At 49.1% G+C, this 26,301-nt stretch overlaps 2 protein-coding genes and 1 long non-coding RNA gene across 4 annotated transcripts; all 3 read left to right on the forward strand.

Moving 5' to 3' along the window:
* The first annotated feature begins 1,278 nt into the window (after positions 1 to 1,278).
* DISP2 (dispatched homolog 2 (Drosophila)) lies at positions 1,279 to 16,382 on the forward strand. 2 transcript variants are annotated; one of them, XM_014940601.1, is made up of 7 exons: positions 1,279 to 1,685; positions 3,984 to 4,013; positions 5,903 to 6,026; positions 6,960 to 7,075; positions 7,671 to 7,789; positions 10,327 to 10,424; positions 12,039 to 16,382. In XM_014940601.1, exons 1-7 carry the CDS (start codon positions 1,279 to 1,281, stop codon positions 15,456 to 15,458), a joined length of 4,314 nt encoding a protein of 1,437 aa, XP_014796087.1. In that variant the 3' UTR covers positions 15,459 to 16,382. The 2 variants fall into 2 exon arrangements, with proteins under 2 accessions (XP_014796087.1, XP_014796088.1); XM_014940602.1 differs by lacking the exons at positions 1,279 to 1,685; positions 3,984 to 4,013; positions 10,327 to 10,424.
* Positions 16,383 to 17,156: 774 nt separating this feature from the next.
* LOC106887210 lies at positions 17,157 to 18,764 on the forward strand. The gene is made up of 3 exons (XR_001411824.1): positions 17,157 to 17,289; positions 18,290 to 18,422; positions 18,745 to 18,764. It is a non-coding gene; the product is annotated as an uncharacterized LOC106887210 (long non-coding RNA).
* Positions 18,765 to 18,936: 172 nt separating this feature from the next.
* On the forward strand, positions 18,937 to 24,610 carry KNSTRN (kinetochore-localized astrin/SPAG5 binding protein). Its single transcript, XM_014940646.1, has 8 exons — positions 18,937 to 19,063; positions 20,064 to 20,196; positions 20,519 to 20,575; positions 20,805 to 20,904; positions 22,381 to 22,495; positions 22,813 to 22,874; positions 23,017 to 23,091; positions 23,939 to 24,610. The coding sequence occupies exons 1-8, from the start codon at positions 18,997 to 18,999 to the stop codon at positions 24,068 to 24,070; spliced, it is 741 nt and encodes a 246-aa protein (XP_014796132.1). The 5' UTR covers positions 18,937 to 18,996; the 3' UTR covers positions 24,071 to 24,610.
* Positions 24,611 to 26,301: the final 1,691 nt, after the last annotated feature.

A 26,301-nucleotide genomic window follows, 5' to 3' on the forward strand; every position in this document is an offset into this window, starting at 1 on the left:
GAATCATTCATCATACTTAATCCTCAGTGCCAGACACTACAGGAAAAAGCATGTCAGCTGTAGAGACCATGGCACAGGCTGTGAACAAGAACCATGGACCAGTGGTGGTTCCACACTGTGCTTTCTTGTCGAGCTCCAGAGTGCAGGGTGCTCCTGAAACTCCCTGATGCCTTGGCCAGCAGCATCTCCTGAGACAGCAACTACTAAAGCACTTCTGGGGGCAGCGTGACCTCAGTCTGTTGTGTGTGAAGAGGGTTTTTTTGGTGTCATACAGACTAACCAGTCCCTCAAAGTATTATCCAAACTTTCTCCAAGCTAGCAAAATCTCTCAGGTTCCATAAATGAAGAACTGTAGGAATGGAATAATTTTTTTTAAATTCCATGGAGAGAAGAGAGTGTATCCAGCAGAGACCTCATTACTTGGGAATGGAAGTCTGCAAATGCTTTGTCTCAGTAAATGGAGCAGTCAGAGGAAAGTCAAGCTTCAAAAGATCTTGAGAGATCCATCCCCTTCCTGCACACCAAGACCAACAATATCTGTTGGTGACACCCTGGGGAGATGTATGTCTGAAATGAACCTGAAGAGCCCAGTGGAGTCTGCAGGACGTGAGAGCTGTCAGGGCATGTGCCAGGCTGGAGGCTGAAGCCCCTTTTACACTGTCACAGCCACCAGTTGTGTTCCCTGAACACTTCACTGTTCTGATTTCTTAGTGCCAGGGATGATTCACTCTCCCACTGTCCCAGCGTGGAGCAGAGCCAGTCCTTCTGCAGAGCAATCAAACAAATTCACCTTCTCAAGAAGCGCAGATAATTGAGTGTCATCTTCACATGCAGCCTCCTTTGGTGTCCATCCCCCCAGATCTCTGGAGTCGCTCTGGGGTCCCAAGTTAGGGCTCTCCTGTTATCATCAGCCAGTGTGTTCTGTCCCCTCCACAGCACAGTATCTTGGAGAACTGTTTGAGGGGATGTTACCTAATTTTTCAGACTTTTGGAGCTCCACGCACAAATATGTGATGGATTCTCTGTCAGTTGGAGTGAGTGAGTCACGGATGCCTTTATAAAAAGCATAATCCAGCTCAGCCCTGAGTCTGGCTCTTGGTACAGCAAATAGTGGGCGAGGTTTTACGTCTGGTGTGATGTGGGAGGCCTGGGAGAGTCTCCAGTTTGCAGGATGCGATTCCCCTGCGTAGCCTTTCTACTGCTCGGCTGTTTTATCATACCTTTATTTTCTCTCACAGAGAAAAACAAAATGCAGGACCTTGCCAGACCTGTCTCGCCATGCCAGAGATCGGGAACACCGAGCCCAGCTACAGTGGCACTTCCTGGGAAAGAATCTGCCCGGTCCATCACTGCCCCATTCCTGCATCCCCCAGGCTGGGGGGAGACCCCCTGCCCTCCTCCAGCCACACGCTCGGGCCAGTCTCCACCCAGTCCAATGGCCAGGTGCCATCCAGCTCCCAGGACTCGCAGCAGCCTCACCTGTATTACCCCTGCAACCAGCAGGAGCCCCAGGGCAGCTACGGCCTGCCCCCGCTCCCCGGGCACGGCGAGAGGCCCGTGTTGTGTTCCCACCTTTCCAGCGGTGATCCCGTGCCAGCTTCCCACCACGAGGCCTCGGAAGCCCCCTGGAAACAGTGGTCCCCCGGGCAGCGGCGGCCGGTGCAGCATCACGTTGTAACAGTCAGGTAAGAGGCACGTGGAGGGGCTCGGGGGCTTTTCAAAAGCATCTCCTGAACTTCGGGTAGGGAAGCAGGAGGGTATGAGGAGGGTCTGAGTGGAGATGCACGAAACGTGGCTTTGCTCCTCAGCTTGGGACTGCAGCTGCCCCACCAGGCACAGAGACACCCCGTGTGTGAAGGGGGCACAGGAGCTGCCGGGCGACCCCAGCCAGAGGCAGGATTTGCCGCTCAAGGTGACTCCTTGGACAAAGCCAAGGTTGCTCCTAGATCAGGCAGCTGTGATTACTCCCATCTTCTGTGATCTTTGTGTTTTCTCCTTTTGTACTGCAAGACATCCAGCTGGCTAATCCTTTATCTTGGCAGAGCCTCTCAGTGATAAGATCACAGTTAATTCCTTTTTCTCCCCCCACTGAAGCTGCTGCCTGTGCTGGAAGGGAGAGGCAGCGGAGGGTAAGCGCTGGCTACAGCTCAGCGGTGAGAAATACACAAGTGGGGAAGATTATTTGGTTTTTCAGGTTGGGTGGCAAAGAGGGTGCAAATTCTGTGTTGTCCATGACAGAGTTGGGCAAACTCCATTTGTGTGCAGGGCTCGGGTGGTGGATGTTTCTGGGGAGCGCTGTAAGGACACACAGGGATGGGCATCCCCAACACCTGGGCTACAGCCTCTGCCTCTTCCAGCACCACCAGTCCTTCCTGTGTGTGCCTTTTGGAGCCCACTGTGGGCACTGAAGACCCCGACCCCTTTGCTACCACAGCAGTAGCCACCAAAATCCGATAAAAGACGGCACAGGATTCCTTCCCTTTGCATAGCAGTGCAGGGCTGGGCACAAAAGCCCTTTACGGTCTCATTTTCTAGTCGTTTGCAGAGGATTTAATTTGCTTGTGTTTGCAGGGTAGAGCATTTGCAGTCAGAGGAGCGGAGCCTGGATCTGTTTTAGCTCGTAGGCTATCACCAAAATCGTCAACTACGTTCTCTGGAACAAGTTGTTTAAGTGGGAAGCGCAGCTGGATTGCAAATCCCTGGCAGAACATGCAGCACCAGCAGACAGAAAAGTGATAACATAATAATGCTAGAATGGGGTTTTTAATCCAAGCAAATCTGCTTGAGAAGCTATTGTGAGAGAATTAGCACAGGATGGGCAGTGTGCTGCCAGAGAGACACCTCTCTAGTAATCTGGTGAGGATTTTTCTTTGCTCCTTTATCTCCCAAACCAACAGAGCATTAGTGTGATGAGGAAAAAACAATATAATTTATTACATGTGCCACTGAGAGTGACTCTGCCATGGGGAACTCTCCTCCCTTGCTTTTCCATTTCTTCCGTTCGTAACAACCTGCCAGGAAGGATGAGGGGGCACAAGGTCACCAGTGCCCGGGACGGAGCAGGGCCATCTGCCCCACGCAGATGTCCAAGGGCAGCAGCACCTCGTCCTGGTTTAAGCCAAGAGGGAAGGGAGGAGGGAGGACTCCCTGAGCTGAGCTGGCCCTGGAGAGAGGAGGAAGCTGTGGCTGGGAGCAGTTTGGTGGAAGCTGCATCACAACCCAAGGCCGTGGGGACAGATCAGTGGAAACAGCAGAATGAAAGGTCCCTCAGACACGGTGAGCCACCAAGGGGCAGCTTTTCTGTTGGCAGTGGAAAGCTTGTCCTCAGGGATTCATTAACAAACATAACCTTGTCTCCCCTGGGGGAGGCTTCTTTAGTTTATTCCTCAGAGCCCTACAAGCAGGAATGACAAATGCTCCCCTGGGAAGGAAACCCCAGTAAAATGTTTGAGCAGCTCCACTGGGCTTCTGCTCCGCCAGGCTGGACAGACGCTGTCTCTGGAAGGGCCCAGGAAAGAAGTGAGAGCCAGCTTTTTGGAAAAGCCTTGCTGAGCTGAGCAGGAAATAAAACTGATCTACAGGCATTGCTAGCCCAACTGATGAAATCTGATAAAGAGGGATGCTCTTGTCAAGAAACAATTTAAAAATGCAGTAGGAAAGGGCTTAAAACAGATGGATTTGCAAGGCTAGAGCTGTGGTGCGATTTCTATGGGATTACATTGCTAATGTCCATTCCTTTCCACAGGGTTTTCTTAGAGGGGCAAAAAGGAGTGGCTACGTCTTCCCATCCTCTTTGGTTAAAATGCCAATGGGAGAGGAGAAGATTCCAGTACTCATTAGACTAATTCACATATTACCAGAAATCTTGCAGCAATGGCTCAGCTGGGTGCTCCACAGCCCCTGACAGGGTGACCTCACTTGTGAGCAGCCAGGGAAAATAATAAATGAATGTATCTTTTTCTTCTTTTTTTTTCTGCCTGCAGGCATGACAAAGCTTTCAGGATGCCAAAAAGGTATGTTTAATATCAAAAGCTTCCAGTCCTTCCACCCTATTATCACTGCTCTCCCACCCCGCTGTTAGGAAGGGCAGGGTATTATTGCTGGTGACACCCCCGACCCCCCAGCTTCAGAGGCGAGGGCAGCGCTCCCCGCTCGGGGCTCCATCCGCCCCCCAAAACCCCACCTCGCTTCTGAGATCCATTTAACCTGCACTAATGAATAGCAACACTGTCTTGCAGAGCTGTTCTGGGGCAGGGGCATGGCTCTAGTCCATACAATAGCTTTTGATATTTATATAGTAATCCTATTTGTGTGTGTGTGTGTATATATATATATATGTATATTTAAACCAGGTTGTCCCACCAGATGAGCAACCAGGGCAGCCAACCCATGGAATAAGTTCACCTTTTCAAAAGACAGAGGATTTTTAATACATTTCTCCAAATTAAAATAATCTCATTGCTTTCAATTTCTCTTTAAAAGCTGCTTTTTGTAAACTATTTTTTCTGGAAGGTTTGGGCAAGGATCTTCCAGCGTCAGACACTGCAACAGATTCTTTATTTAATTTTTTTCCCCTGGTAATTGGACATGGAACCACCCAAAACAGCCTCCAGCAGTTAGGTACTCTAAAGGGCAATTTTTGTTCATTTTCATAGCAAAGTCTTCATCTAAAACCAAACTTGATAAATCAGTCTTAAATTAGGAAAAAAATACCAGGCCAGACCAAAAGTCATGTGAAAAGCTATGTGAAGGGCTTGTGATGATTCCTAATTATGAGGAATAGCTTTGTTATTTGACTGAGTGAAGCTGGAGGCAAGAGAAGCAAAAGAGCGGGCGAGCAGGAACACCACACCTCGAGGCTGACACACACTGGCAACGCGTTCTGAAGTTCATAAATACTGCACTTCCCCATGAAGCTCTAATATTTGTTAACTCTTTTTTTCACAAAGAATTTCTTATGTTTCAGAAATAGATCATAATACAGAAGAAATACCTAGAACCCGCCAAAGCAGAGCAGGAACCCTTCCCAATATCTCATATTTCAACAGATATTTTTGAGGGAGACAGAAATCTTGAGGCAGTAAAACCTGCAGTGGTAAAGTATAGGAGACACATTTTGTCTCAAAAGAAAAAGAGACTTTGGATGGAAAAAACTGAGACCATCTCTTAAGAACAAAAGTAACTGGCAAGACTTTTGGCCAGAGCAAGCTGCTTCTGATACCAGGGTGAGATTCACTCATCTTGCAGATGCTGAAACCACTTGCCCCCCCCATGAGAGCTGCTGACAATCCTAACTCTGGTGACACACCAAATCAGTGCTTTCCATCCTTTTTTGCTGTGCAATGTCCGTACGTTTCCCAACAGTAAGGCAGGCCCCTGCGTAGTGAGTGAATTTAGACCAGTGACAATGGACTTGCTTGAGTCAATGATCTTTAGGGGACCCTTCAGAATAGCCCCAAGACTTCCCAGGGTCCACGGGTTGAAAATCTGCAGCCCAAACTGCTGGCCAGCTGCTCGCTCCCATTGCACCGTGGGGAGAAAAAGGAGGAAGCTCTTTTTAAGTGCAATCTTTTAAGTTAAATATTTAAAGCTTCATATTGCCCTAGGACACAAGAGTCTGTTTTTTATTATTTCTGATTGAAAAAGCAGGAAAATGTTCAGAGGCAAAATGTAATTACCCGAGATAATTAGAATTGCCTGCAAACATCCAGTTGGAGGTATAATATGTTCATTAATAGCTGTGCTAGAGCCTCCAAGCTTTTCAATAAATAAATGCTCAAACCAGAAAGCCCTAATTCTTTTACTTCCTTTTACTGGCACTACATTGGTTCAACAGCAGGTCTCCTGCTAACAGCAGAACTGCCTGAACAGCTGCATTTTTCTCTTCTCCTGTTGATTGCAGTTATTCTCAGATGATGGCGGAGTGGCCCGTAGCCGTGCTGGTGCTGTGTTCCGTGATGGCTCTGGTGTGCTCGTTAGCTGGCCTGCTCGTTGGAAATTTGCCTGACTTTTCAGAACCCTTAATGGTAAGTCCCTACAGATGCTACTTCAACACGAACATAAGGCAAATCCAGGGGCTGGCCAGTGATGGATTCTTTCTGCCACGTGAAATGAGCCTGTGCTGCCTTCCTTCTCTGCAGAGAGAGGCAGGACAGTAAATCAAGAAGGACATCAAAGCCATAAGCAAAAATGACCATGCTTACCAGTGATCTGCTTGTCCTTAACCCACATCTTCACAGCGTTCAACCAAAGCAAGATTCCTTCAGGATGAACACAATGTGCCAGAGCAAAGCACAGTATTTGCTGTTTCAGTGACAGCCTGTGCCAGCGACAGCCACTCACCCACCTCAGCCCTGCTTTGGGCTCACCCCGGTGCCCTCACCCCGGGTAGAGACACTCCCAGCACAAACTGGGATCGCTCCTTTTGCTCCCCTTCCACTGCTGGCAGGCTGGGGTCACCCAAAAGGACTACCTGGGCTGGGTGGAGGTCGGATGGAGGACCTGGCTTTGGCTCCTCCAGCCTGTGTGGGAGGCTCGAGAAATGGAGAGGCTGCCCTGTTCCCAGCGTGGCTGCACAGGGTCCTGTTTCCATGCAGGATCCCACATTTTCTACAGTAATCCCTGTCTCCCGTTAATGGGAAAATCCTGAGAAAATAAGAGTAGACTAGAGTTTGTCCAGAAAGAGGAAAATTACTCCCATTTCTGTAAGTGACTATTTCACTTGAAGAGTCTAATGAGATCAGGGAGAGAATGATAGCCATCCTTGCCCAAAAAGGAAAGGAAAGGAGAAATATTTTTCCCTGTCAGCTCTGGGATGCAGTATTTCCAGGGAAAATTCAATTTGTGTGTCTCTCCAAGATGCAGCAATAATCTCATATAGTTTCTGTGTCTAGGAGGAGGATTAAGGAAAGCTGAGCTAAAGTGCAAGCTGATGACAAAACCCTTTTCTTTGGCTGCAGGGTTTCGAGCCACGAGACACTGACATTGGCAGGAAGCTCGTTGTGTGGAGGAACATAGAGAGCCACACGGGCTACAAGAAGACCTTCTCCCTTTCTCCCTATGTTGAGAAGAAAAGGTATTTGTGTTTGGTTTGGGGGTTTGAGGAAGATGTTGGCTGCAAAGCTATAGATTTGATGTTCTAAGATATCTAGGTGAATTACAACATAAATGCTACACTTAAAAGCTATTAAGGCACTGGAAAGTTTAAAGTCTGTTTGTCTGCAGCAGACTTGGGCTGCCTAATCTTGAAACCAGGAATTAGGCTCTGAACTCTTCACTGTTTACCTCTGAGAGACAGCAGAGGCGACTCAGCCTGCCTGCACAAGGGGATGCCATTTCTCACTTACCCTCACGCAGCCAACCCCATACCAAAAAGCTCCCCCCCAAGCAATGCTCTCTCAAGACTGTGGCTCTCATTGCTGCCACAGGGTTGTTTGTGGCACCAGAGCCCTGCCAGCGAACGTAACTCCCAGCCAGGTGATCTCTACTTACACAAATAATCTCATCTCTTGCCAGCTACATACCAAAAAGCTCCCCCCCAAGCAATGCTCTCTCAAGACCGTGGCTCTCATTGCTGCCACAGGGTTGTTTGTGGCACCAGAGCCCTGCCAGCGAACGTAACTCCCAGCCAGGTGATCTCTACTTACACAAATAATCTCATCTCTTGCCAGCTACGATGACATGGGCATTAGCAGAGGACAGAAGGCTGCTCAGGGAGAACAAGAGGCGAGGACGCGGAGAATGGTGGAACAAATCTACGGAGCAGATGGTTTCTTTTGTGGGCCCCCAGGTGAGTGCAATCTTGATGAGGCAGTCAGTGTTACACACCCAACACTCAACAGCTTACAGAACTGTCCAAGTGCTTTAGGACACAGGGAAATGTTCTGAAAGTGCTCTGAGAAATCAGTGTGTGCAACACCACCCTGTGAAACCTCTGCCACCCTTCGGACAGTGATTGCCCAGCACTTCATAACTGCGTGGTTAGAAATTCTGAAATTCTGGAGGAGAGTTCTTTCTCCTTAACCTTCTGCCATACTTCTTTTTCCCCTTTAGAAATATGCCTTAAAAGCACCAGTAAAGGGACTAACGTTTTCACCATTTAGCCATATCGAAAGTGAATACTCTGAAAAAAGTGGCGTAGGTCCCACTCCCTCCCTGGTCCCACTCCCTGTTCCTTCTTTCTTCTTGGAAATGGAAGTGGCAGTAAAAGCTGGAGAGAAAAAAGAGGAAAATGCCAAGACACACAAAAATTGTCTCAAAATGGACACTAGAAGAAAGAGGAACAGCATGCAGGTATTTTTACTCCCTCCCCTGCCTCTGCTCCACCTCTGATGCCAGTCAAACACCAAACCCTCAGGTCCTTGGGAGCTTCTGGCGGAACTCGAGCCCCTCTCTTTGTGGCAGGGGGGCAGAACCAGATGCCAGCACCCACCCAAAGCCTGCCGAACACAGAGAGAGGGTTTTGAAAGCACCCCAGCACTGCTCTCCTGCCACTCACAGACAGGCGAGGGGCAGAGGTCAGGTCACACAGGGCAGATGGCACCACTCATGACAAGCAGGTCTTTGTGACCTTCTTCCCTTCAGGGAGCCCTCCAGAGTGGTCACAGAGACAGCAATATACATATATTATTTTTTTTTTTTCCTGTGCACAGAGAGTCTGCTCCGAACAGCCTGCCTGATTCATCTTCATTACATAATCCTTTTTTTTAATATTTTTTTCTTCCTCTTAATTTCAGAAAAGAGCTATTCCCAGCTGGTATTTATGTCCACAACTGCTGGGAGCTTATGGAACTTGCAAGCTATTCAGTCCATGTGTCAGGAAGAACATATATACATGCTGACTCTCTTCTGACTGCCGTAATTCTCCCCCTCTACTCTGCACTGGTGAGGCCACAACTGGAGTACTGTGTCCAGTTCTGGGCTCCCCAGTTCAAGAGGGACAGGGAACTACTAGAAAGAGTCCAGCGTAGGGCTACAAAGATGATTCAGGGATTGGAGCATCTCCCTTATGAGGAGAGACTGAGAGAGCTGGGACTCTTTAGTCTGGAGAAGAGAAGGCTGAGGGGAGACCTTATCAACGCCTACAAGTATCTCAAGGGAGGGTTGAAGGAGGAGGGAGCCAGACTCTTTTCAGTGGTTCCCACCGAGAGGACGAGGGGCAACGGGCACAAGTTGGAACATAAGAGGTTCCACTCAAATATGAGGAGAAACTTCTTCACGGTGAGGGTGACGGAACCCTGGAACAGGCTGCCCAGGGAGGGTGTGGAGTCCCCTTCTTTGGAGATTTTCAAAACCCGCCTGGATGCAGTCCTGAGTAACATGCTCTAGCTCTAGGCAATCCTGCTTCAGCAGGGGAGTTGGACTAGATGATCTCTATGGTCCCTTCCAACTCTAGAAATTCAGTGAAATTCAGTGAAAATTCAGTAATCTTTAATCTCTAGCTGAAACAAAGCCAGACCAAAATAAGATAAGCTACAGAACAGGTTTCAGCCTAGAGGACTCCAAAGCATTTTACCTACTTAGCAACACCCGGGGCATTCCACTTGTCACTAAAGTCCAGCTGCAAAGCAGCAGCTGCCATTGAACAAGAATAAAGGGACACTGAACAGGAGCTTGGTCCAGAAGCCAAAGGTGTCCATCAGAAGCTGCTGACAATTTTGGGCAGCTGAACCTAATCACCGAAATGGAGCTTGGAAGTCAGCTTGGAGACTGTGACAGCAAGTTTGGCAAGTGGGAAGTTTAATTGGATTAGCTGTGTTTGCCACAGAATCCAAATTTTCAAATCAGAGGTTATAAAATACAAACAATGGGCAGGGTTTAATTTTTGCAAAAGGCTAGCACGTCTCCTTAGCTGTAGCACTCCTGGTGTCTCACCAGGAGGATGGCAAGCCGTGGGTTGTACAGCTGGAGGGGAGGATTACTGCAGAGAGCAAGGCACACCGTGGGGCTGCCGGATGAACGTGCAGAGAGTGTCTGACATGATGCTCCCTCCCCTGTTTTTCAGATACGCTCCCACGTCCATTTCAGAGACCTCTGCCAACGCACCGAAGCCAACGAAGAAGCACCCCAGCACTGCTCTCCTGCTGCTGACAGACAGGCGAGGGGCAGAGGGCAGATCACACAGGGCAGATGGCACCACTCATGACAAGCAGGTCTTTGTGACCTTCTTCCCTTCAGGGAGCCCTCCAGAGTGGTCACAGAGACAGCAATATACATATATATTTTTTTTTTTCCTGTGCACAGAGAGTCTGCTCCAAACAGCCTGCCTGATTCATCTTCATTACATAATCCTTTTTTTTAATATTTTTTTCTTCCTCTTAATTTCAGAAAAGAGCTATTCCCAGCTGGTATTTATGTCCACAACTGCTGGGAGCTTATGGAACTTGCAAGCTATTCAGTCCATGTGCCAAATTGAACAAGACAAGGTTAGTAATGTCAGGAATGTCAGGAAGAACATATATACATGCTGACTCTCTTCTGACTGCCGTAATTCTCCCCCTCTACTCTGCACTGGTGAGGCCACAACTGGAGTACTGTGTCCAGTTCTGGGCTCCCCAGTTCAAGAGGGACAGGGAACTACTAGAAAGAGTCCAGCGTAGGGCTACAAAGATGATTCAGGGATTGGAGCATCTCCCTTATGAGGAGAGACTGAGAGAGCTGGGACTCTTTAGTCTGGAGAAGAGAAGGCTGAGGGGAGACCTTATCAACGCCTACAAGTATCTCAAGGGAGGGTTGAAGGAGGAGGGAGCCAGACTCTTTTCAGTGGTTCCCACCGAGAGGACGAGGGGCAACGGGCACAAGTTGGAACATAAGAGGTTCCACTCAAATATGAGGAGAAACTTCTTCACGGTGAGGGTGACGGAACCCTGGAACAGGCTGCCCAGGGAGGGTGTGGAGTCCCCTTCTTTGGAGATTTTCAAAACCCGCCTGGATGCAGTCCTGAGTAACATGCTCTAGCTCTAGGCAATCCTGCTTCAGCAGGGGAGTTGGACTAGATGATCTCTATGGTCCCTTCCAACTCTAGAAATTCAGTGAAATTCAGTGAAAATTCAGTAATCTTTAATCTCTAGCTGAAACAAAGCCAGACCAAAATAAGATAAGCTACAGAACAGGTTTCAGCCTAGAGGACTCCAAAGCATTTTACCTACTTAGCAACACCCGGGGCATTCCACTTGTCACTAAAGTCCAGCTGCAAAGCAGCAGCTGCCATTGAACAAGAATAAAGGGACACTGAACAGGAGCTTGGTCCAGAAGCCAAAGGTGTCCATCAGAAGCTGCTGACAATTTTGGGCAGCTGAACCTAATCACCGAAATGGAGCTTGGAAGTCAGCTTGGAGACTGTGACAGCAAGTTTGGCAAGTGGGAAGTTTAATTGGATTAGCTGTGTTTGCCACAGAATCCAAATTTTCAAATCAGAGGTTATGAACACATATACATGCTGACTCTCTTCTGACTGCCGTAATCTTTAATCTCTAGCTGAAACAAAGCCAGACCAAAATAAGATAAGCTACAGAACAGGTTTCAGCCTAGAGGACTCCAAAGCATTTTACCTACTTAGCAACACACGGGGCATTCCACTTGTCACTAAAGTCCAGCTGCAAAGCAGCAGCTGCCATTGAACAAGAATAAAGGGACACTGAACAGGAGCTTGGTCCAGAAGCCAAAGGTGTCCATCAGAAGCTGCTGACAATTTTGGGCAGCTGAACCTAATCACCGAAATGGAGCTTGGAAGTCAGCTTGGAGACTGTGACAGCAAGTTTGGCAAGTGGGAAGTTTAATTGGATTAGCTGTGTTTGCCACAGAATCCAAATTTTCAAATCAGAGGTTATAAAATACAAATAATGGGGAGGGTTTAATTTTTGCAAAAGGCTAGCACGTCTCCTTAGCTGTAGCACTCCTGGTGTCTCACCAGGAGGATGGCAAGCCGTGGGTTGTACAGCTGGAGGGGAGGATTACTGCAGAGAGCAAGGCACACCGTGGGGCTGCCGGATGAACGTGCAGAGAGTGTCTGACATGATGCTCCCTCCCCTGTTTTTCAGATACGCTCCCACGTCCATTTCAGAGACCTCTGCCAACGCACCGAAGCCAACGAATGCTGCCCAAGCTGGTCTCTGGGGAACTACATTGCTGTCCTGTACAACAGGTCCTCTTGTTTGGAGATAACCCAGGGAGACATCTCCCACACCCTGGCTCTCCTTCGCGCCTGTGCTCCAGACTACCACAAAGGCATCCTCACTCCCTCCTGCATCGGCCCTGAGTCTGTGAGACAGAAACACTCCCAGTGTGCCAAAGTCCCCGAAAAATGCACCCGCTTCAATGCCATTTACCAGCTTCTCCACTTCTTGGTCGACAGAGACTTCCTTAGTCCCCAAACGATGGAGTACCAAGTGCCATCTCTCAAATACAGCCTGCTCTTTCTGCCTACAAGGAAAGGTGCATCTATGATGAGGATCTACTTAGACAATCTTGAATCCTGGGATCTGTTTGATAACTATACGTCTATCACTGGAATGGACCTGGGCCTTAAACAGAAACTATTCCAGCACTATCTTTTACTGGATACTAAGTATCCAGTCCTGGCAATATTAGCTATTTTTCTAAGCATTTCTTTTTATTTACGCTCAGTCTTTATTACCTTGATGGTCCTGCTCGCTGTTGTCAGTTCCTTAATGATCTCCTACTTCTTGTACAAGGTGGCCTTCAGATTCACCTATTTCCCTTTCGTAAACCTGACGGCGGTCGTCATTCTCAGCAGCATTTGTGCCAACCACACTTTTGTCTTCTTCGACCTCTGGAACCTCAGCAAGAGCCAGAGCCCTTCTGCTGGGCTGTCCCAGTGGGTGAGTCAGACCATGCACCATTTTGCCTATCTCGTGCTGGCATCTTGCTTCACAACGGGCGCTGCCTTCTACGCCAGCTACATCAGCAATATAATAGCCATCCGCTGCTTTGCTGTTTACATGGGCACCTCTGTGCTGGTCAATCTGGTCTTCATGATGACTTGGCTCCCTTCTTCAGCCGTGCTGTACGAGCGCTACATAGCAACCACCTGCGTTTACAAGCCAGAAGACTACTGGAACAACACTGGCCATAAGAGAGTCGCTCTCTCCCTCCACTACATTCTCAGGGGTCTCCAGAACACGCTCTCTGAAACCTCCAAGCTGCTATTTGAAAAGCTCCTGCCTTGTGGGGTCATCAAGTTCCGGTACATCTGGATCTGCTGGTTTGCTGCCTTAGCGATAGGAGGCGCCTACATTTCCTGTTCCAACCCAAAACTCAAGCTCCCGACCCTCGAGACGTCGTCTGTCCAGGTGTTCAGGCTGAGCCACCCCTTTGAGAGGTACGACTCGGAGTACTGCCACCAGTTCATGTTTGAGAGGCTGGAGCACGGAGAAGGGCAGCGTATGCCCGTCACCATAGTCTGGGGGATTCTGCCCGTGGATAACGGGGACCACTTCGACCCAAAAAGCAATGGCACCCTAGTGGCAGACAGCACCTTTGCAATCCAAAACCCTGAGGCCCAGAAGTGGCTCCTCGAATTCTGCCAAAAAGTGAAGAACAAAACTTTCTATTACCCCGACGCAGAGCAGAAATCTACTGTGTGCTTCATGGAGGAGTTCCTCAGGTGGATGGACAGTCGCCAGTGCTCCCAGCGAGACCACAGCTTCAACCTTTGCTGTAACCAGTTCTCCTTCCCTTACGGAAGCGAAGTCTTCCTACACTGCATCAAAATGATGCTCCTGGAACAAGGCAGGGAAGGGGCAGAAACATACGATCTGGGCCTCAGGTTTGACGGGGAGGGAAATCTCGCTGCCTTAGTGCTGCAGTTTCAAACTATTTATCACTATAGCTTCAACTACAGCAAAGCCAAACAATTCTACGAGGAAATCAATCTCTGGGTAACAGAGGAAATGAAAACTGCCCCCGTGGGGCTTCAGAACGGGTGGTTTACCAGTAAATTAGAGTTATACAATCTCCAGCACAGTCTCAGCACTGAAACGATGGTGGTCATGGGGCTCTCCATAGCCATTTCCTTCGTGGTGCTGCTGCTCGCTACCTGGAATGTTCTCCTTAGCATTTTCTCTGTCACTGCCATCGCGGGCACTGTCCTGGTAACTGTTGGCCTTTTGGTCCTCTTGGAGTGGCAGCTCAATGCAGTGGAATCTCTCTTCATTTCAGCTGCGGTGGGTCTCTCCGTTGACTTTACCGTCAACTACTGCATCTCCTACCATCTGTGCCCCCACTCTGACCGCCTGAGCCGAGTGGCCTTTTCCCTCAAGCAGATGAGCTGTGCCACAGCCATGGCAGCTTCTGCTCTCTTCTCCGCAGGGGTCATCATGCTGCCTGCGACAGTCCTGGCATATCGGAAGTTGGGGATCTTCATCATGATGATCAAGTGTATCAGCTGTGGGTTTGCCAGCTTCTTCTTCCAGTCGCTGTGCTGCTTCTTCGGCCCAGAGAAGAACTGTGGGCAGATCCTTTGGCCTTGTGCTCACACCATGAAAGACTATTCTGATGACTCTGGGCTGAACGGAAGCTTCGCCTGTGGGGGGAGTGAGAAGCAAAACCGGTTGCGGAAGGTCCAGGAGTCCAACACTGCAAACGAGCAGTACGAGCTCCAGCCCTTGTCCAGAAAACTCAGCGACAGTTTTGACAACAGCACTTCCACAAGCAAGCTGTCCAACCGGCCCTCAGTGCTCTCTGAGGACACACAAGCTGAAGAGAGCAGATGCCCCAGGGTAGGAATGCACCCCTCCCTCGACAGAGAGAGACAGAACCTGCAGGAGACCCTTGGAGACCAGCAGGTCGGCCTGTGCCAGTGTCCTGCCTTGCAAACCTCCTCTCCCTACAAGCACAGCAGCTCAGGAGCAGAAAGCCACAGGGAGAGACTCTGCCGAGACTGTCGATGTCGAAAGTACGGCCCAAAAGCTTGGGATGGGTCTGGGCTGGACCATATCCAGCCGGCAGGCGTGAAAGAAGAAGGGCAGCTCAATAAATCACAGTGCTCTAGTGACACTGCCCAGCAGCAGGCGGATTATACCTCAGACAACAGCCATCTCCCTGCTGCTGACATCTACAAAATTCACAGATGCCTTTGTTCCCTTGGCAGCTCCTTCGACATGCTCAACATCTCCAGCGAGACGTCGATCAGTGATTTTGAGCAAGGCCTGAAGCTCGCTGAATCAGCCAGTTCTTGTCCCGATGTCTTAGAGCTCTCTGATTCTTACAGTCAGACGGAGAGAGGTTACTTGAACGGGAAGAGAGATACCCTGCGCCTGGACCTGAGGGAGACTGTCTTTGACGTCCCTCCGGCAGCATCGCAGCAGAACAGCTCTTCGTGGAAACACCGGTTTGGATTAGGGAGCGAGGGTCCGGTGGTGTTACCGAACAGCCAACCAGACATGCCCGACGTTTGGATCAAACGATCCAGCGCACAAAGTTCTGGTTACAACAGCTGAAACCCTGCAGAAAACAGAACTGTCCTGCTAGGGAAAGGGGAAGTCGAAATCCCCTTGGAACTGTAAATATCCGTTTTTCCCTCCCACCTCTCCTGTGTTTTCACAGAACCAGCAAATCTGACACTTGTGAGAGGATGAGATCAATCTTGATGGAGTACAAGCCCTTTGACCTCCCAGTGTGTGGTGCCATATTCACAGCTGTACCGCAAAACTCATGGAGTAAACCTGTTTTCTCATTTCCTACAAGGTGATTAGATTTTGTTTTCTTGTCGAGGTCATGTAGGAGGGAAACAATGAGGTGAATCCCCCCAGATATTTAACAACTGAGAAAGAGAGCTCGTAAAAAAAAAAATAATATCCCAAACCCACAACTATTGAATGTCTAGATATCAAGTGAAGAGTGTATTGTTAATAAAAAAAGAAAGTCTTTCATTTTCTGCTGAATCAGAAGCTGCTTTATGTGAAGTTCAGGTTCATAGATCCCATCAAAATATTTCAAATATTATAAAAAAAAATCTTATTAAGACTTCTGAGTTGATGCAGTCTTTTACTGATCATGGAGGAGGCTGCAGAAGCCAGCCAAGTCTGTGTTCAGAAACAATTTCAGTTGGTTTTATCAGAACAAATTCCAATCCTGCCAAAGATTTTCAGTGCGAGTTTTCCCCTTTTGAGAAAAGCATCCTCATCTCCAGAGTGATGCATCCCCGGGTGCTTTGTGTGTCGTCTTCAAAGCTTGTTTCCACTCAAGGCATTCCCCACAAACATGTAATTTTTAAAAATTTGTGCATCTGGTGAATCTTGAATTTTACATTTTAATTTTTTTTTTCTCTACTAAAGACAAGCAGGAAAACAAACACTTCCTTGCCTTTATCTGTTGAAAAAGAGAAAACGTTCTCTATATGAGTTGACGTAAAATAAATGCTTATGACAAACTTTCGTAAATCTGAGTGATGCTTCATTTTCACCAAGAACACTGTGGGTGATTTTCTTCATCTTTTTAAACACCTATAACCAGCGAAAGGAAAACACACATCTTGAGAGGGCTGGCTCCCTCTGACCCTCACAAGCAGTTTCCCCAGCTCCCTGCGGTACCAGCCACAACTACCTGATTGATATCCTTTAAAGCCAGTAAACAGTGCCTGAAATATACAAAGTGTTTCAGTTTTGCGCTTCTGTGGTGCCCTTCTCATGCTGGGCCTGCAGGTGGGTGCTGTGGCCGCCCTGGGGCTGGGAGCCAGCACCGAGGGGAACCCTCCCCACACGGGAGCCTCTGTGACTCTCTGCTGAGACTTCTCACCCATTTTGAAAACTGGGTTGGGGAAACACTGAAAAAACATCCGATAAAGCGGGGAAACACCGTATACGGATGTCTCCTTTCCCCTCGCAGAATGGAAAGGCGATTTTAACCGCCTCGGATGCCACCGGCGCCCTGAGGGCGTGGCAGGGAGAGCCCTGCGGCCCGCCGGGCATCCCGCCTCCAAAGGCCTCCCAAAGGCCTTGAGGGCTCCGGGCCTCGAGTGCCCAAGCCGCAGGGCGAAGAAGCGGGAGGAAGGAAGGATCCTCCCCGCCGACGGCCGGCTGCCCTGAGGGCGGCTACAAGGAACAGCAACATCCGTCCGCCCGGTCGCCATCCCTGAGGGAAGGGGCGGGAAAGGGCGCGCGCCGCCGCCGGGCGCCCACCGCGCCTGCGCGCCGCCGGGTTCTGCGCACGCGCGGGGCCGCCGGACCGTTTGGCGGCGGGTTCGATTCAAACGGCGGCGGAGTATGGAGGGAGGGGGAACTTCCCGTATCCCCGTTTACGGGCAGTCCCACCGCCTCGGGTCGCCCGCAGGTGCGTACCCGCCCCGGGAGGGGAGGGAGGCTCTGCCCCGCAGCGGGGCGCAGAGGGCTGGGGGCCGGGTGAGGCCGGCGCGGAGCTCCAGTGCCGGCTTGGCCTGTTAGCGGCAGTTATGAGGTCTAATTACGAGTTTTGTCTCGGTTTAAGACTCCGGTTAACGTCTTTTTTGCTAAGTGTGGACCCCCGAGCAGGGCGGGCCGTGTCCTGCTGAGGCACTCTGTGGTGCAGGCCCGAGGGCCTGTATCTCCCCTCACTGAAGGCAGGCCCCGCTGAGGGTAAAGGTGTTTTTCTTCACAGGCTCCTACTTACAAAAGTCTTTTGGTGCTACTTGCAGCAGTGTAGAGATGCGAAGCACCCAGGCTTAACAAAAATGCAGCAGCATTTGTATCAGTGGGAACTCCCATGTAACTGTAATATAAATGTCCTTATGGGCATGTCATTTGAAAAATACTTAACTTGACGGGGGGGGAAGCTTCCTAAACCCCCTGTGTGCACAAAGCTTAATATACTCAAACGGCTGCTGTTTAAAGCCAGATATATTTTACATAGAAGGCTAGTTCTCTACAGTGTTATTTGAGAAGTGTGAATTGCTATCTGAAGCTCTCTTAACTGAAAATTTCAAGGGGGCTGTGCTTGTTCTGCTTCCAGTCCCGAGCAGCTCTGTGTGCAGCTCTTGCCATGGTGGCTGCTTGATGGTGGGACCTCCTTTTTTATCACACCTGTGTTACCACTTTCAAACTTTCTCTCGTTAGTGCTAGCCTGCTAACTGTGTTTTGACACTACCTGCCACCTGAGCTATTTGGGGCTTGTTCTGGACCCTTAATCCTGGGTAAAGTTTGAAGACTGCCCTTAGTTGTCGCTACCTTAAAGTCTCCGTTCTAGCCAGATATAATTATGGTTTACCTCAAATTGAAGGCAGAAGAGTTCAAGTAGTTCAGTATTATGGTGATCTCTTGTAGGTTGTAGTGTTTTCATTGTTGTCTTTTTCTTGCAGAAATACAAATGGCTTTTCCTTCAAAGAAACAATGCGTCGGCAAAACAGCAGATCTAGAGTTCAACAAAGATCCCAATTTTAACTTTAGCTCAAACATTCCAGCAGATGGTGTCTTCAAAGCTACAAACCAAGGGTAAACGAAAGTAAAATATTCATGGGTTTGTTACTTGACAAATGTCCTAAAGATGGCTTAGGATTTTGCAGGTTTTGTCAAACTAACAGACTCGGTAATCACAGAATGGTTGGGGTTAGATGGGACCTTTGGAGATCTTCTAGTCCAACCCCCTGCCAAAGCAGGGCCACTCAGAGCAGGCTGGACAGGAACATGTCCAGGAGGGTTTGGAATATCTCCAGAGAAGGAGATTCCACCACCTGTTCCAGGGCTCTGCCACCCTCAGAGCAGTCTGCAAGAATGCAGTGATCTTCTGGTAATTGTATTTTATCTGTTTTTTAAGGTTGCCTAAATCTGCCAAGAAAGTGGAACCACTTAGGAAGGAAGGATCCTCCCCGCCGACGGCCGGCTGCCCTGAGGGCGGCTACAAGGAACAGCAACATCCGTCCGCCCGGTCGCCATCCCTGAGGGAAGGGGCGGGAAAGGGCGCGCGCCGCCGCCGGGCGCCCACCGCGCCTGCGCGCCGCCGGGTTCTGCGCACGCGCGGGGCCGCCGGACCGTTTGGCGGCGGGTTCGATTCAAACGGCGGCGGAGTATGGAGGGAGGGGGAACTTCCCGTATCCCCGTTTACGGGCAGTCCCACCGCCTCGGGTCGCCCGCAGGTGCGTACCCGCCCCGGGAGGGGAGGGAGGCTCTGCCCCGCAGCGGGGCGCAGAGGGCTGGGGGCCGGGTGAGGCCGGCGCGGAGCTCCAGTGCCGGCTTGGCCTGTTAGCGGCAGTTATGAGGTCTAATTACGAGTTTTGTCTCGGTTTAAGACTCCGGTTAACGTCTTTTTTGCTAAGTGTGGACCCCCGAGCAGGGCGGGCCGTGTCCTGCTGAGGCACTCTGTGGTGCAGGCCCGAGGGCCTGTATCTCCCCTCACTGAAGGCAGGCCCCGCTGAGGGTAAAGGTGTTTTTCTTCACAGGCTCCTACTTACAAAAGTCTTTTGGTGCTACTTGCAGCAGTGTAGAGATGCGAAGCACCCAGGCTTAACAAAAATGCAGCAGCATTTGTATCAGTGGGAACTCCCATGTAACTGTAATATAAATGTCCTTATGGGCATGTCATTTGAAAAATACTTAACTTGACGGGGGGGGAAGCTTCCTAAACCCCCTGTGTGCACAAAGCTTAATATACTCAAACGGCTGCTGTTTAAAGCCAGATATATTTTACATAGAAGGCTAGTTCTCTACAGTGTTATTTGAGAAGTGTGAATTGCTATCTGAAGCTCTCTTAACTGAAAATTTCAAGGGGGCTGTGCTTGTTCTGCTTCCAGTCCCGAGCAGCTCTGTGTGCAGCTCTTGCCATGGTGGCTGCTTGATGGTGGGACCTCCTTTTTTATCACACCTGTGTTACCACTTTCAAACTTTCTCTCGTTAGTGCTAGCCTGCTAACTGTGTTTTGACACTACCTGCCACCTGAGCTATTTGGGGCTTGTTCTGGACCCTTAATCCTGGGTAAAGTTTGAAGACTGCCCTTAGTTGTCGCTACCTTAAAGTCTCCGTTCTAGCCAGATATAATTATGGTTTACCTCAAATTGAAGGCAGAAGAGTTCAAGTAGTTCAGTATTATGGTGATCTCTTGTAGGTTGTAGTGTTTTCATTGTTGTCTTTTTCTTGCAGAAATACAAATGGCTTTTCCTTCAAAGAAACAATGCGTCGGCAAAACGGCAGATCTAGAGTTCAACAAAGATCCCAATTTTAACTTTAGCTCAAACATTCCAGCAGATGGTGTCTTCAAAGCTACAAACCAAGGGTAAACGAAAGTAAAATATTCATGGGTTTGTTACTTGACAAATGTCCTAAAGATGGCTTAGGATTTTGCAGGTTTTGTCAAACTAACAGACTCGGTAATCACAGAATGGTTGGGGTTAGATGGGACCTTTGGAGATCTTCTAGTCCAACCCCCTGCCAAAGCAGGGCCACTCAGAGCAGGCTGGACAGGAACATGTCCAGGAGGGTTTGGAATATCTCCAGAGAAGGAGATTCCACCACCTGTTCCAGGGCTCTGCCACCCTCAGAGCAGTCTGCAAGAATGCAGTGATCTTCTGGTAATTGTATTTTATCTGTTTTTTAAGGTTGCCTAAATCTGCCAAGAAAGTGGAACCACTTTCAAAGAAGACAGCTACAAGAGGGTATGTTTCCTTCAATTTCTATTAGTTGCCCTTGTGCAGTAAGGTTCCCTCTGGGAGGGGTACAATGAGCTCTCACCCATCTACAGCTTTCTTGTCAGGTTTGCTGATTAAAGCTCTTGGTCAGAAACAAGAGCAAACACTTCAAAAAAGGGCATGTTTGTGGAAGTGTAAAAGAAGGTGTGTAGTATTGATATTTTTGTCCCTAAATCTTTGATGTTTGACTCTACAGACCTCTCAACAGATACAAACTAGAAGCAGAGCTGAAGACCAAGAATCAGCTCTTAGAAACAGCCAAACAACAACTACACTCCAGACTAACGGGAGCACAGGTAAGGAAAGAGGGGGTTAAATAAACAAATCACTGAATAATTCTTATATTTTGATCCCTAGAGGGTCAGATAAAAACTCTGTTGTACTCATTTTCCTGTCTCCGTCAGAAGTCAGTAGCATTTGAGTGGGCTGGGTTTTCTCCTCTGTCACCTGGGTTATCTGCTAAAGCCTGGAAATGAGCAGAACTGCAGATGTATTTGGATGGATAATGCATCCAGATCACTGTTAATTAAGAGCTCTAATTCCATTTTAAACTCATTGTGGGAGAATATTTCAAGTTCACATCTATACACTCGCATGAAATTTTATTAAAACAGCCTCAACATTGCCAGATGCTTCCTAGCTACAACTGTAAATAAACACTTGCCACTGGTGGTTTGAAGTCTATGAATTCTTTTTCTTCCTTAGCTCCTAACATACGGTAGATAAGCTATTCAATTTCCTCATTCCTTTTGCCCAGTCTCTCAGATTTATTGACCCATCGTGTAGTGTGGTGTGAAAGTTCCTACAGGATTGAAGATCTGAGTTCAGGGAACCTGTGTGGTCTCATTTTAGTAATGAAGAACATTCTACTTGGATTTGTTCACTGCTGAGCACTAAGTTTCAAGGACAATGACTTATTTCTTTTCTGAGTATTTAACGCAGAGCTCAGTTTATATAAGCTTATGTTTCTTCCTGCACTATTGTGTCATATTGTTGCCTTATCTTTTAGTGTCTTTGTATTCTGTGTTCTGCTCCCAGTACAAGAGAGACACAGACAAACCAGAGAGAATCCAGCAAAGGGCCACTAAGATGATCAAGGGACTGGAGGAAAGGCTGAGAGAGCTGGGACTGTTCAGTGGATTCTGTTTCAGACAGATTTGACTTTCTTGAATGAAGTTTATCTTGAATCTTTGGGCAGCCTCTTCCAGGGCTCTACCACTCTCACAATAAAGTTCCTCCTCACGCTTAGGTGGAACTTCCTATACTCAAGTTTGTGCCCGTAAGGGAGGTGATCCAATCACTTAATCATCTCTGTTGCCCTACGCTGGACTCTCCCCAGCAGTTCCCTGTCTCTCTTGAACTGGGGAGCCCAGAACTGGACGCAGGATTCCAGTTGTGGCCTCCCCAGTGCAGAGCAGAGGGGGAGAATGACCTCCCTCCACCTCCTGACCACGCTCTTCCCTACACAGCCCAGGATCCCATTGGCCTCTTGGCCACAAGGGCACATTGCTGGCTCAGAGGATCAAATTTTTTTTATCTCTAGGATCAAATTTTCCTAGTAATTGCTATGGCATGTGGATGTGATAAATGTATTAATCCTGTCAAGAAGCAGGAGTGAGGCTCTGCAGGAGGTGATTTGCTGCAGTGACAGAGACAGAAGGGCAAGATCCGATTCCTGGGGCTGGTAGAGCACTTGTTAAACCGTTAGCATCACTCTTGGTATTACTGACTACTTCAAAACTTGATTCACTTACAACCTGTGTTACTGACAGGGTACCATAAAGGAGTTGAGGGAGGAGAATGAAGGCCTGATACAAGAAGTTGAGAAGCTCAAGAAATTTCAGGAGACTTGCATGGTGATTTTAGAAAGCAGGAACATTGATCCTGGTAAGGACTCTGCACTTACACCATTCGGGTACTCGTTCTGCAGAACCATTTTTTTTCCTCCCCTGTTATGACTGTTCATAAGACATTTGGACTCTGCTTCCTTGTTAAGGAAATACTGCTGTAACTCCAGGGGATTATTTGGATTATTTTTTTTTCCTAGTTTAAGAGAAAAAGCTACTTCCTGTAGTAGGCCCTGTCCTGGATAAACTTTGAAAATAATTTAATCTTTCTTGCTGTACAAAGTTACTTTGCAGAGTTGTTCTTACAAGCAAAGTTGTCTGTGTATTAGAGGTTCACTGATGCATCTCACGAATCAGTTACAGGCAACAACATCTTGGAGGAGGAAGAGAAGACACAAGAATGCCAGAAGCAGACAACGGTAAGGAAATGTTGACACAGCAAAGGGAGTTAAGTGGGCTCGGAGAATTCTGTGTGCTACTGCCCTTTCCAGATGTGGGAACAGCTGCTGAGACTGGCATCTACTGGCATTATATTACACTGTCTTCCTTTTGGCTCTTCAGCTGTTAACAGAGAAGCTCATAGAAGAATTGAGGCAATTTAATCAAACAGCCACAAAAGAGAAGGATGAGCTCGAGGTAAGACTGTGACTTCGTTTCAGGCTCAAGCAGGTAAGGAGCACTTTGCTGAGTGAGACTGAGGTTATTTAGCTCCTCCTGGTGCTCCTCAGTCTCCAAGTGATACCAGGCAGCAAAAGCCTGTGGTTATTGCATGTCTTTTGTTATACATGCATTAAGGAAACTCACTCCTAATTAGAGGGCTTAAAGCAGTTTATGGTGGGACAATGTTAATTCTCACCCCAGTCGTTTCAAGTTGTATTGTACACAATGGACCTTGAAACAAGGTAGAAGGTGAAAGTGATGTTAATGACTGACAGCTTTCCATTTTGGCTGAGTCGGTTCCAAAGTAAATGTTGAGGTCAGTACTGGAAATGGAGCTGCCTCTGCTTCCACCAGCTCCTTGAGAGAGAGAGTTTTCGGGACCATGTTGCAGGGGGTTGTGAGCCCCACTGGCAGAGCACTGACCCACCAGTCTGGCTGTCACACTGGAATTCAGGAGATTTCATCTAAATTGGACAGTGTTGCAGAGCAGTGACCTCGGGTATCTCTCTGGGAACATGCAAGCACAAAAGCTTCAATAATACTGTGAACTGACCAAAAGAGTCATTAAATTACAGTTCTACAATTCTTGGTAAGAAGCTTAAGAGCTAATTAATTGCTATTGTTTAAGATTTCCTAAGCTTTAGTCACAGATAAATTGCCATTTGCTTCAAGGAGCCGAGGTAGAAGGCATCCCGGTCAGGCAAGACATGGTTTGGCAGGCAAGACCCTCCTGAAGAGTTCAGATGTTTTAGCTGGAGCTCAGCTTTGCTATTTGGGGCTTTGGTGCTGGTAAAAGGCCGTGTCCACTGCCTTCTCTCTGCAGGCAGCCATGGCCAAGTGGAAACAGGCGGAAGAAGGGAGGCAGCAGTCCCTGGAGAAGCATTCCTCCTTCCAAGCAGAAATTAAGGAATGTTCAGTGATCCTTGATGAGCTGGAGCTGCTCCTGGCCAAGTGAGGCGCGAGGACGGACTGTGCTCTCTCTCTTCTTATGATGTTTTTCTCCTAGTTCAGTAGTTCCCGTGAGCCTGATTCCTTAGTCCCTTGGAAATCCCATGCCTTACCCTGATGCACAGGCTGTGCAGGGGGCTTCCCATCGGCACAGACAACTTGGTGCAGAATTTGGAAGGTGACAGCTCCTCCAGCCCAGGACAGAGTGGTCACAAATTGCTTTGAATAAATAGGCACTAAATGTTATTTTTTCAGTAGTGATATTTCTCAGAATTCCCAGCATCAGTGCACCCACAAGCCAGAGGAAGGCAATCCTGGGCCAGTTCAGCTGACTCACGGAGATGGAGCTGTGAGGAGGAAAAGAGGGGCTCTGGAGGGTGCAAATGTCTGCAGAGACTGTGTAACAGTGCCCAGGGAGCAGAGTTGGGTATTTTTAACACTAGTTCTTATTCTTGGCAATTGAAGACTGATTTCTTACCTCTCCTGCTTGACCTGTGAAAGGGACAAGAAGAAAAAACACATTACATTTGAGCTTTGATACGCTTTTTACTTTTGAAGCATCTCTTTTTTTCTTGTTGTGTAGCTTGTTGCTTCTCCTAACCCTCCTGCTCACCGTCCACTTGCATTTCTCTCTCAAACGAAAAGCAGGACATTGTCTCTGCAGCTCTCCTCTGTCTCGGGAGAAGTTGGGGTTGGAAGTGAACACTTCACATGCCGTGTGTGCAAAGTCCCCCCAGTTTGGAGGTTCCTCCCTCTCCCCCCAGAGTCATTAAGAAGGCTCCCTTTATCTTTAGGAGTACCAGCCCAGCTTTGGGAGTAGGAGCCAGGCGTATCCCCAGAGAAGCCCAGGAAGGCAGAATAAGGCTTTAACCCACTGGGCTGGCACACGGGACATTTCCCAATGGTTTGCTTTGTTCTCCAGTCCCAGCTCAGTGCGGCTCACGTCCCGGTGCCCCATCTCAGCATGGCTACTTTCAGCACAATTCCTTTTCCTTTACCGTAAATAAACATTTCCCCCGGTGGAATTGAGCTCCATTCCCCGTGTCCTGGCTCCTGCTGGCAGAGCTCAGCGTTTCACACCCGCTGGGGGTGGCTCCTGGGGCAGCAGCCAGGCAGGACAGGGGGCTGGGGCAGGACAGAAACACAGAAAGGACGTGGACCAGCTGGAACAGGTCCAGCAGAGGCCCACGAAGATGCTCAGAGGGATGGAGCACCTCTCCTATGAAGACAGGCTGAGGGAGCTGGGATTGTTCAGCCTGGAGAAGAGAAGGCTCCGGGGAGACCTTCTAGCGGCCTTTCAATACCTGAAGGGGGCCTATAGAAGAGCTGGGGAGGGACTCTTTGCCAGGAGGTGTAATGATAGGACAGGGGGAAATGGTTTTAAATTGGAAGAAAAAAGATTCAGATTAGATATCAGAAAGAAATTTTTTACTCTGAGGGTGGTGAGAGCCTGGCCCAGGTTGCCCAGAGAAGCTGTGGCTGCCCCATCCCTGGAGGGGTTCAAGGCCAGGCTGGATGGGGCTTGGAGCAACCTGGTGTGGTGGGAGGTGTCCCTGCCCAGGGCAGGGGGTTGGAACTGGATGGTCTTTGAGGTCCCTTCCAACCCAAACCATTCTATGACAGGGGGCTGGGGCAGCCTCTTGCCCGATGGCTAACGTTTGCCATGGGCTATCTTGGCTGGGATGGCTTCGGTTCATCTCCCCTGACGCTGCCACAAGAGGATCCCCCCCGTGCTCTGCCCTTTCTGCTTTTGCTGCTGTTCCACCCTCAGGAACGGGCAGAGACACGTCCAGCGGGTCGGGGGCTTCCAGCCCCCCCCACAGCCCGTGTTTGCTCCTCGGGCAGCGCTGGCATCACCCTCTGAGATAACTGTATCTCTGGGACTGGCATCGTGGGCCCCTGAGCCTCCAGAATCCCTCTTGGGCTCTTCAAATGCATTAATTTAATAAAAACCCTTAATCTCGGCCTTACGGTTGGTGGGCTGAGGCCCCGCCGGGGACAGCAGCAGCCCGGGCTGCCCGCCCGTGTGCGCTCCCGCTGCCTTCCCCAGCCCTGCCGGGGTCCTGCCCGCCCTCTCGCCACTCCCGGTGCCGGTGAGGGTCCGTTCCCGTCCTCTCTGCCCCATCCCCGCGCTGTATTTATTCCCCTTTTTAACCCAACAAACGTGGTGGGAGGAGCGGGACGCGCTCCGTGTCTGCCCCGGGCGCGGTGCTGAGCCGTCCCCCGCCTCTCCTCCTC

Source organism: Calidris pugnax, unplaced genomic scaffold (genome assembly GCF_001431845.1).
Source record: "Calidris pugnax isolate Ruff unplaced genomic scaffold, ASM143184v1 scaffold98, whole genome shotgun sequence".
Taxonomy (NCBI): domain Eukaryota; kingdom Metazoa; phylum Chordata; class Aves; order Charadriiformes; family Scolopacidae; genus Calidris; species Calidris pugnax.

Coding starts and splice junctions, on each gene's coding strand:
- DISP2 (XM_014940601.1), top strand. CDS start 1,279: ATGCCAGAGATCGGGAACACCGAGCCCAGCTACAGTGGCACTTCCTGG. Junction 1,686..3,983: donor CATCACGTTGTAACAGTCAG/GTAAGAGGCACG, acceptor TTCTGCCTGCAG/GCATGACAAAGCTTTCAGGA. Junction 6,027..6,959: donor ACTTTTCAGAACCCTTAATG/GTAAGTCCCTAC, acceptor CTTTGGCTGCAG/GGTTTCGAGCCACGAGACAC.
- KNSTRN (XM_014940646.1), top strand. CDS start 18,997: ATGGAGGGAGGGGGAACTTCCCGTATCCCCGTTTACGGGCAGTCCCAC. Junction 20,905..22,380: donor CCAGACTAACGGGAGCACAG/GTAAGGAAAGAG, acceptor TGTTACTGACAG/GGTACCATAAAGGAGTTGAG. Junction 23,092..23,938: donor AAGAGAAGGATGAGCTCGAG/GTAAGACTGTGA, acceptor TTCTCTCTGCAG/GCAGCCATGGCCAAGTGGAA.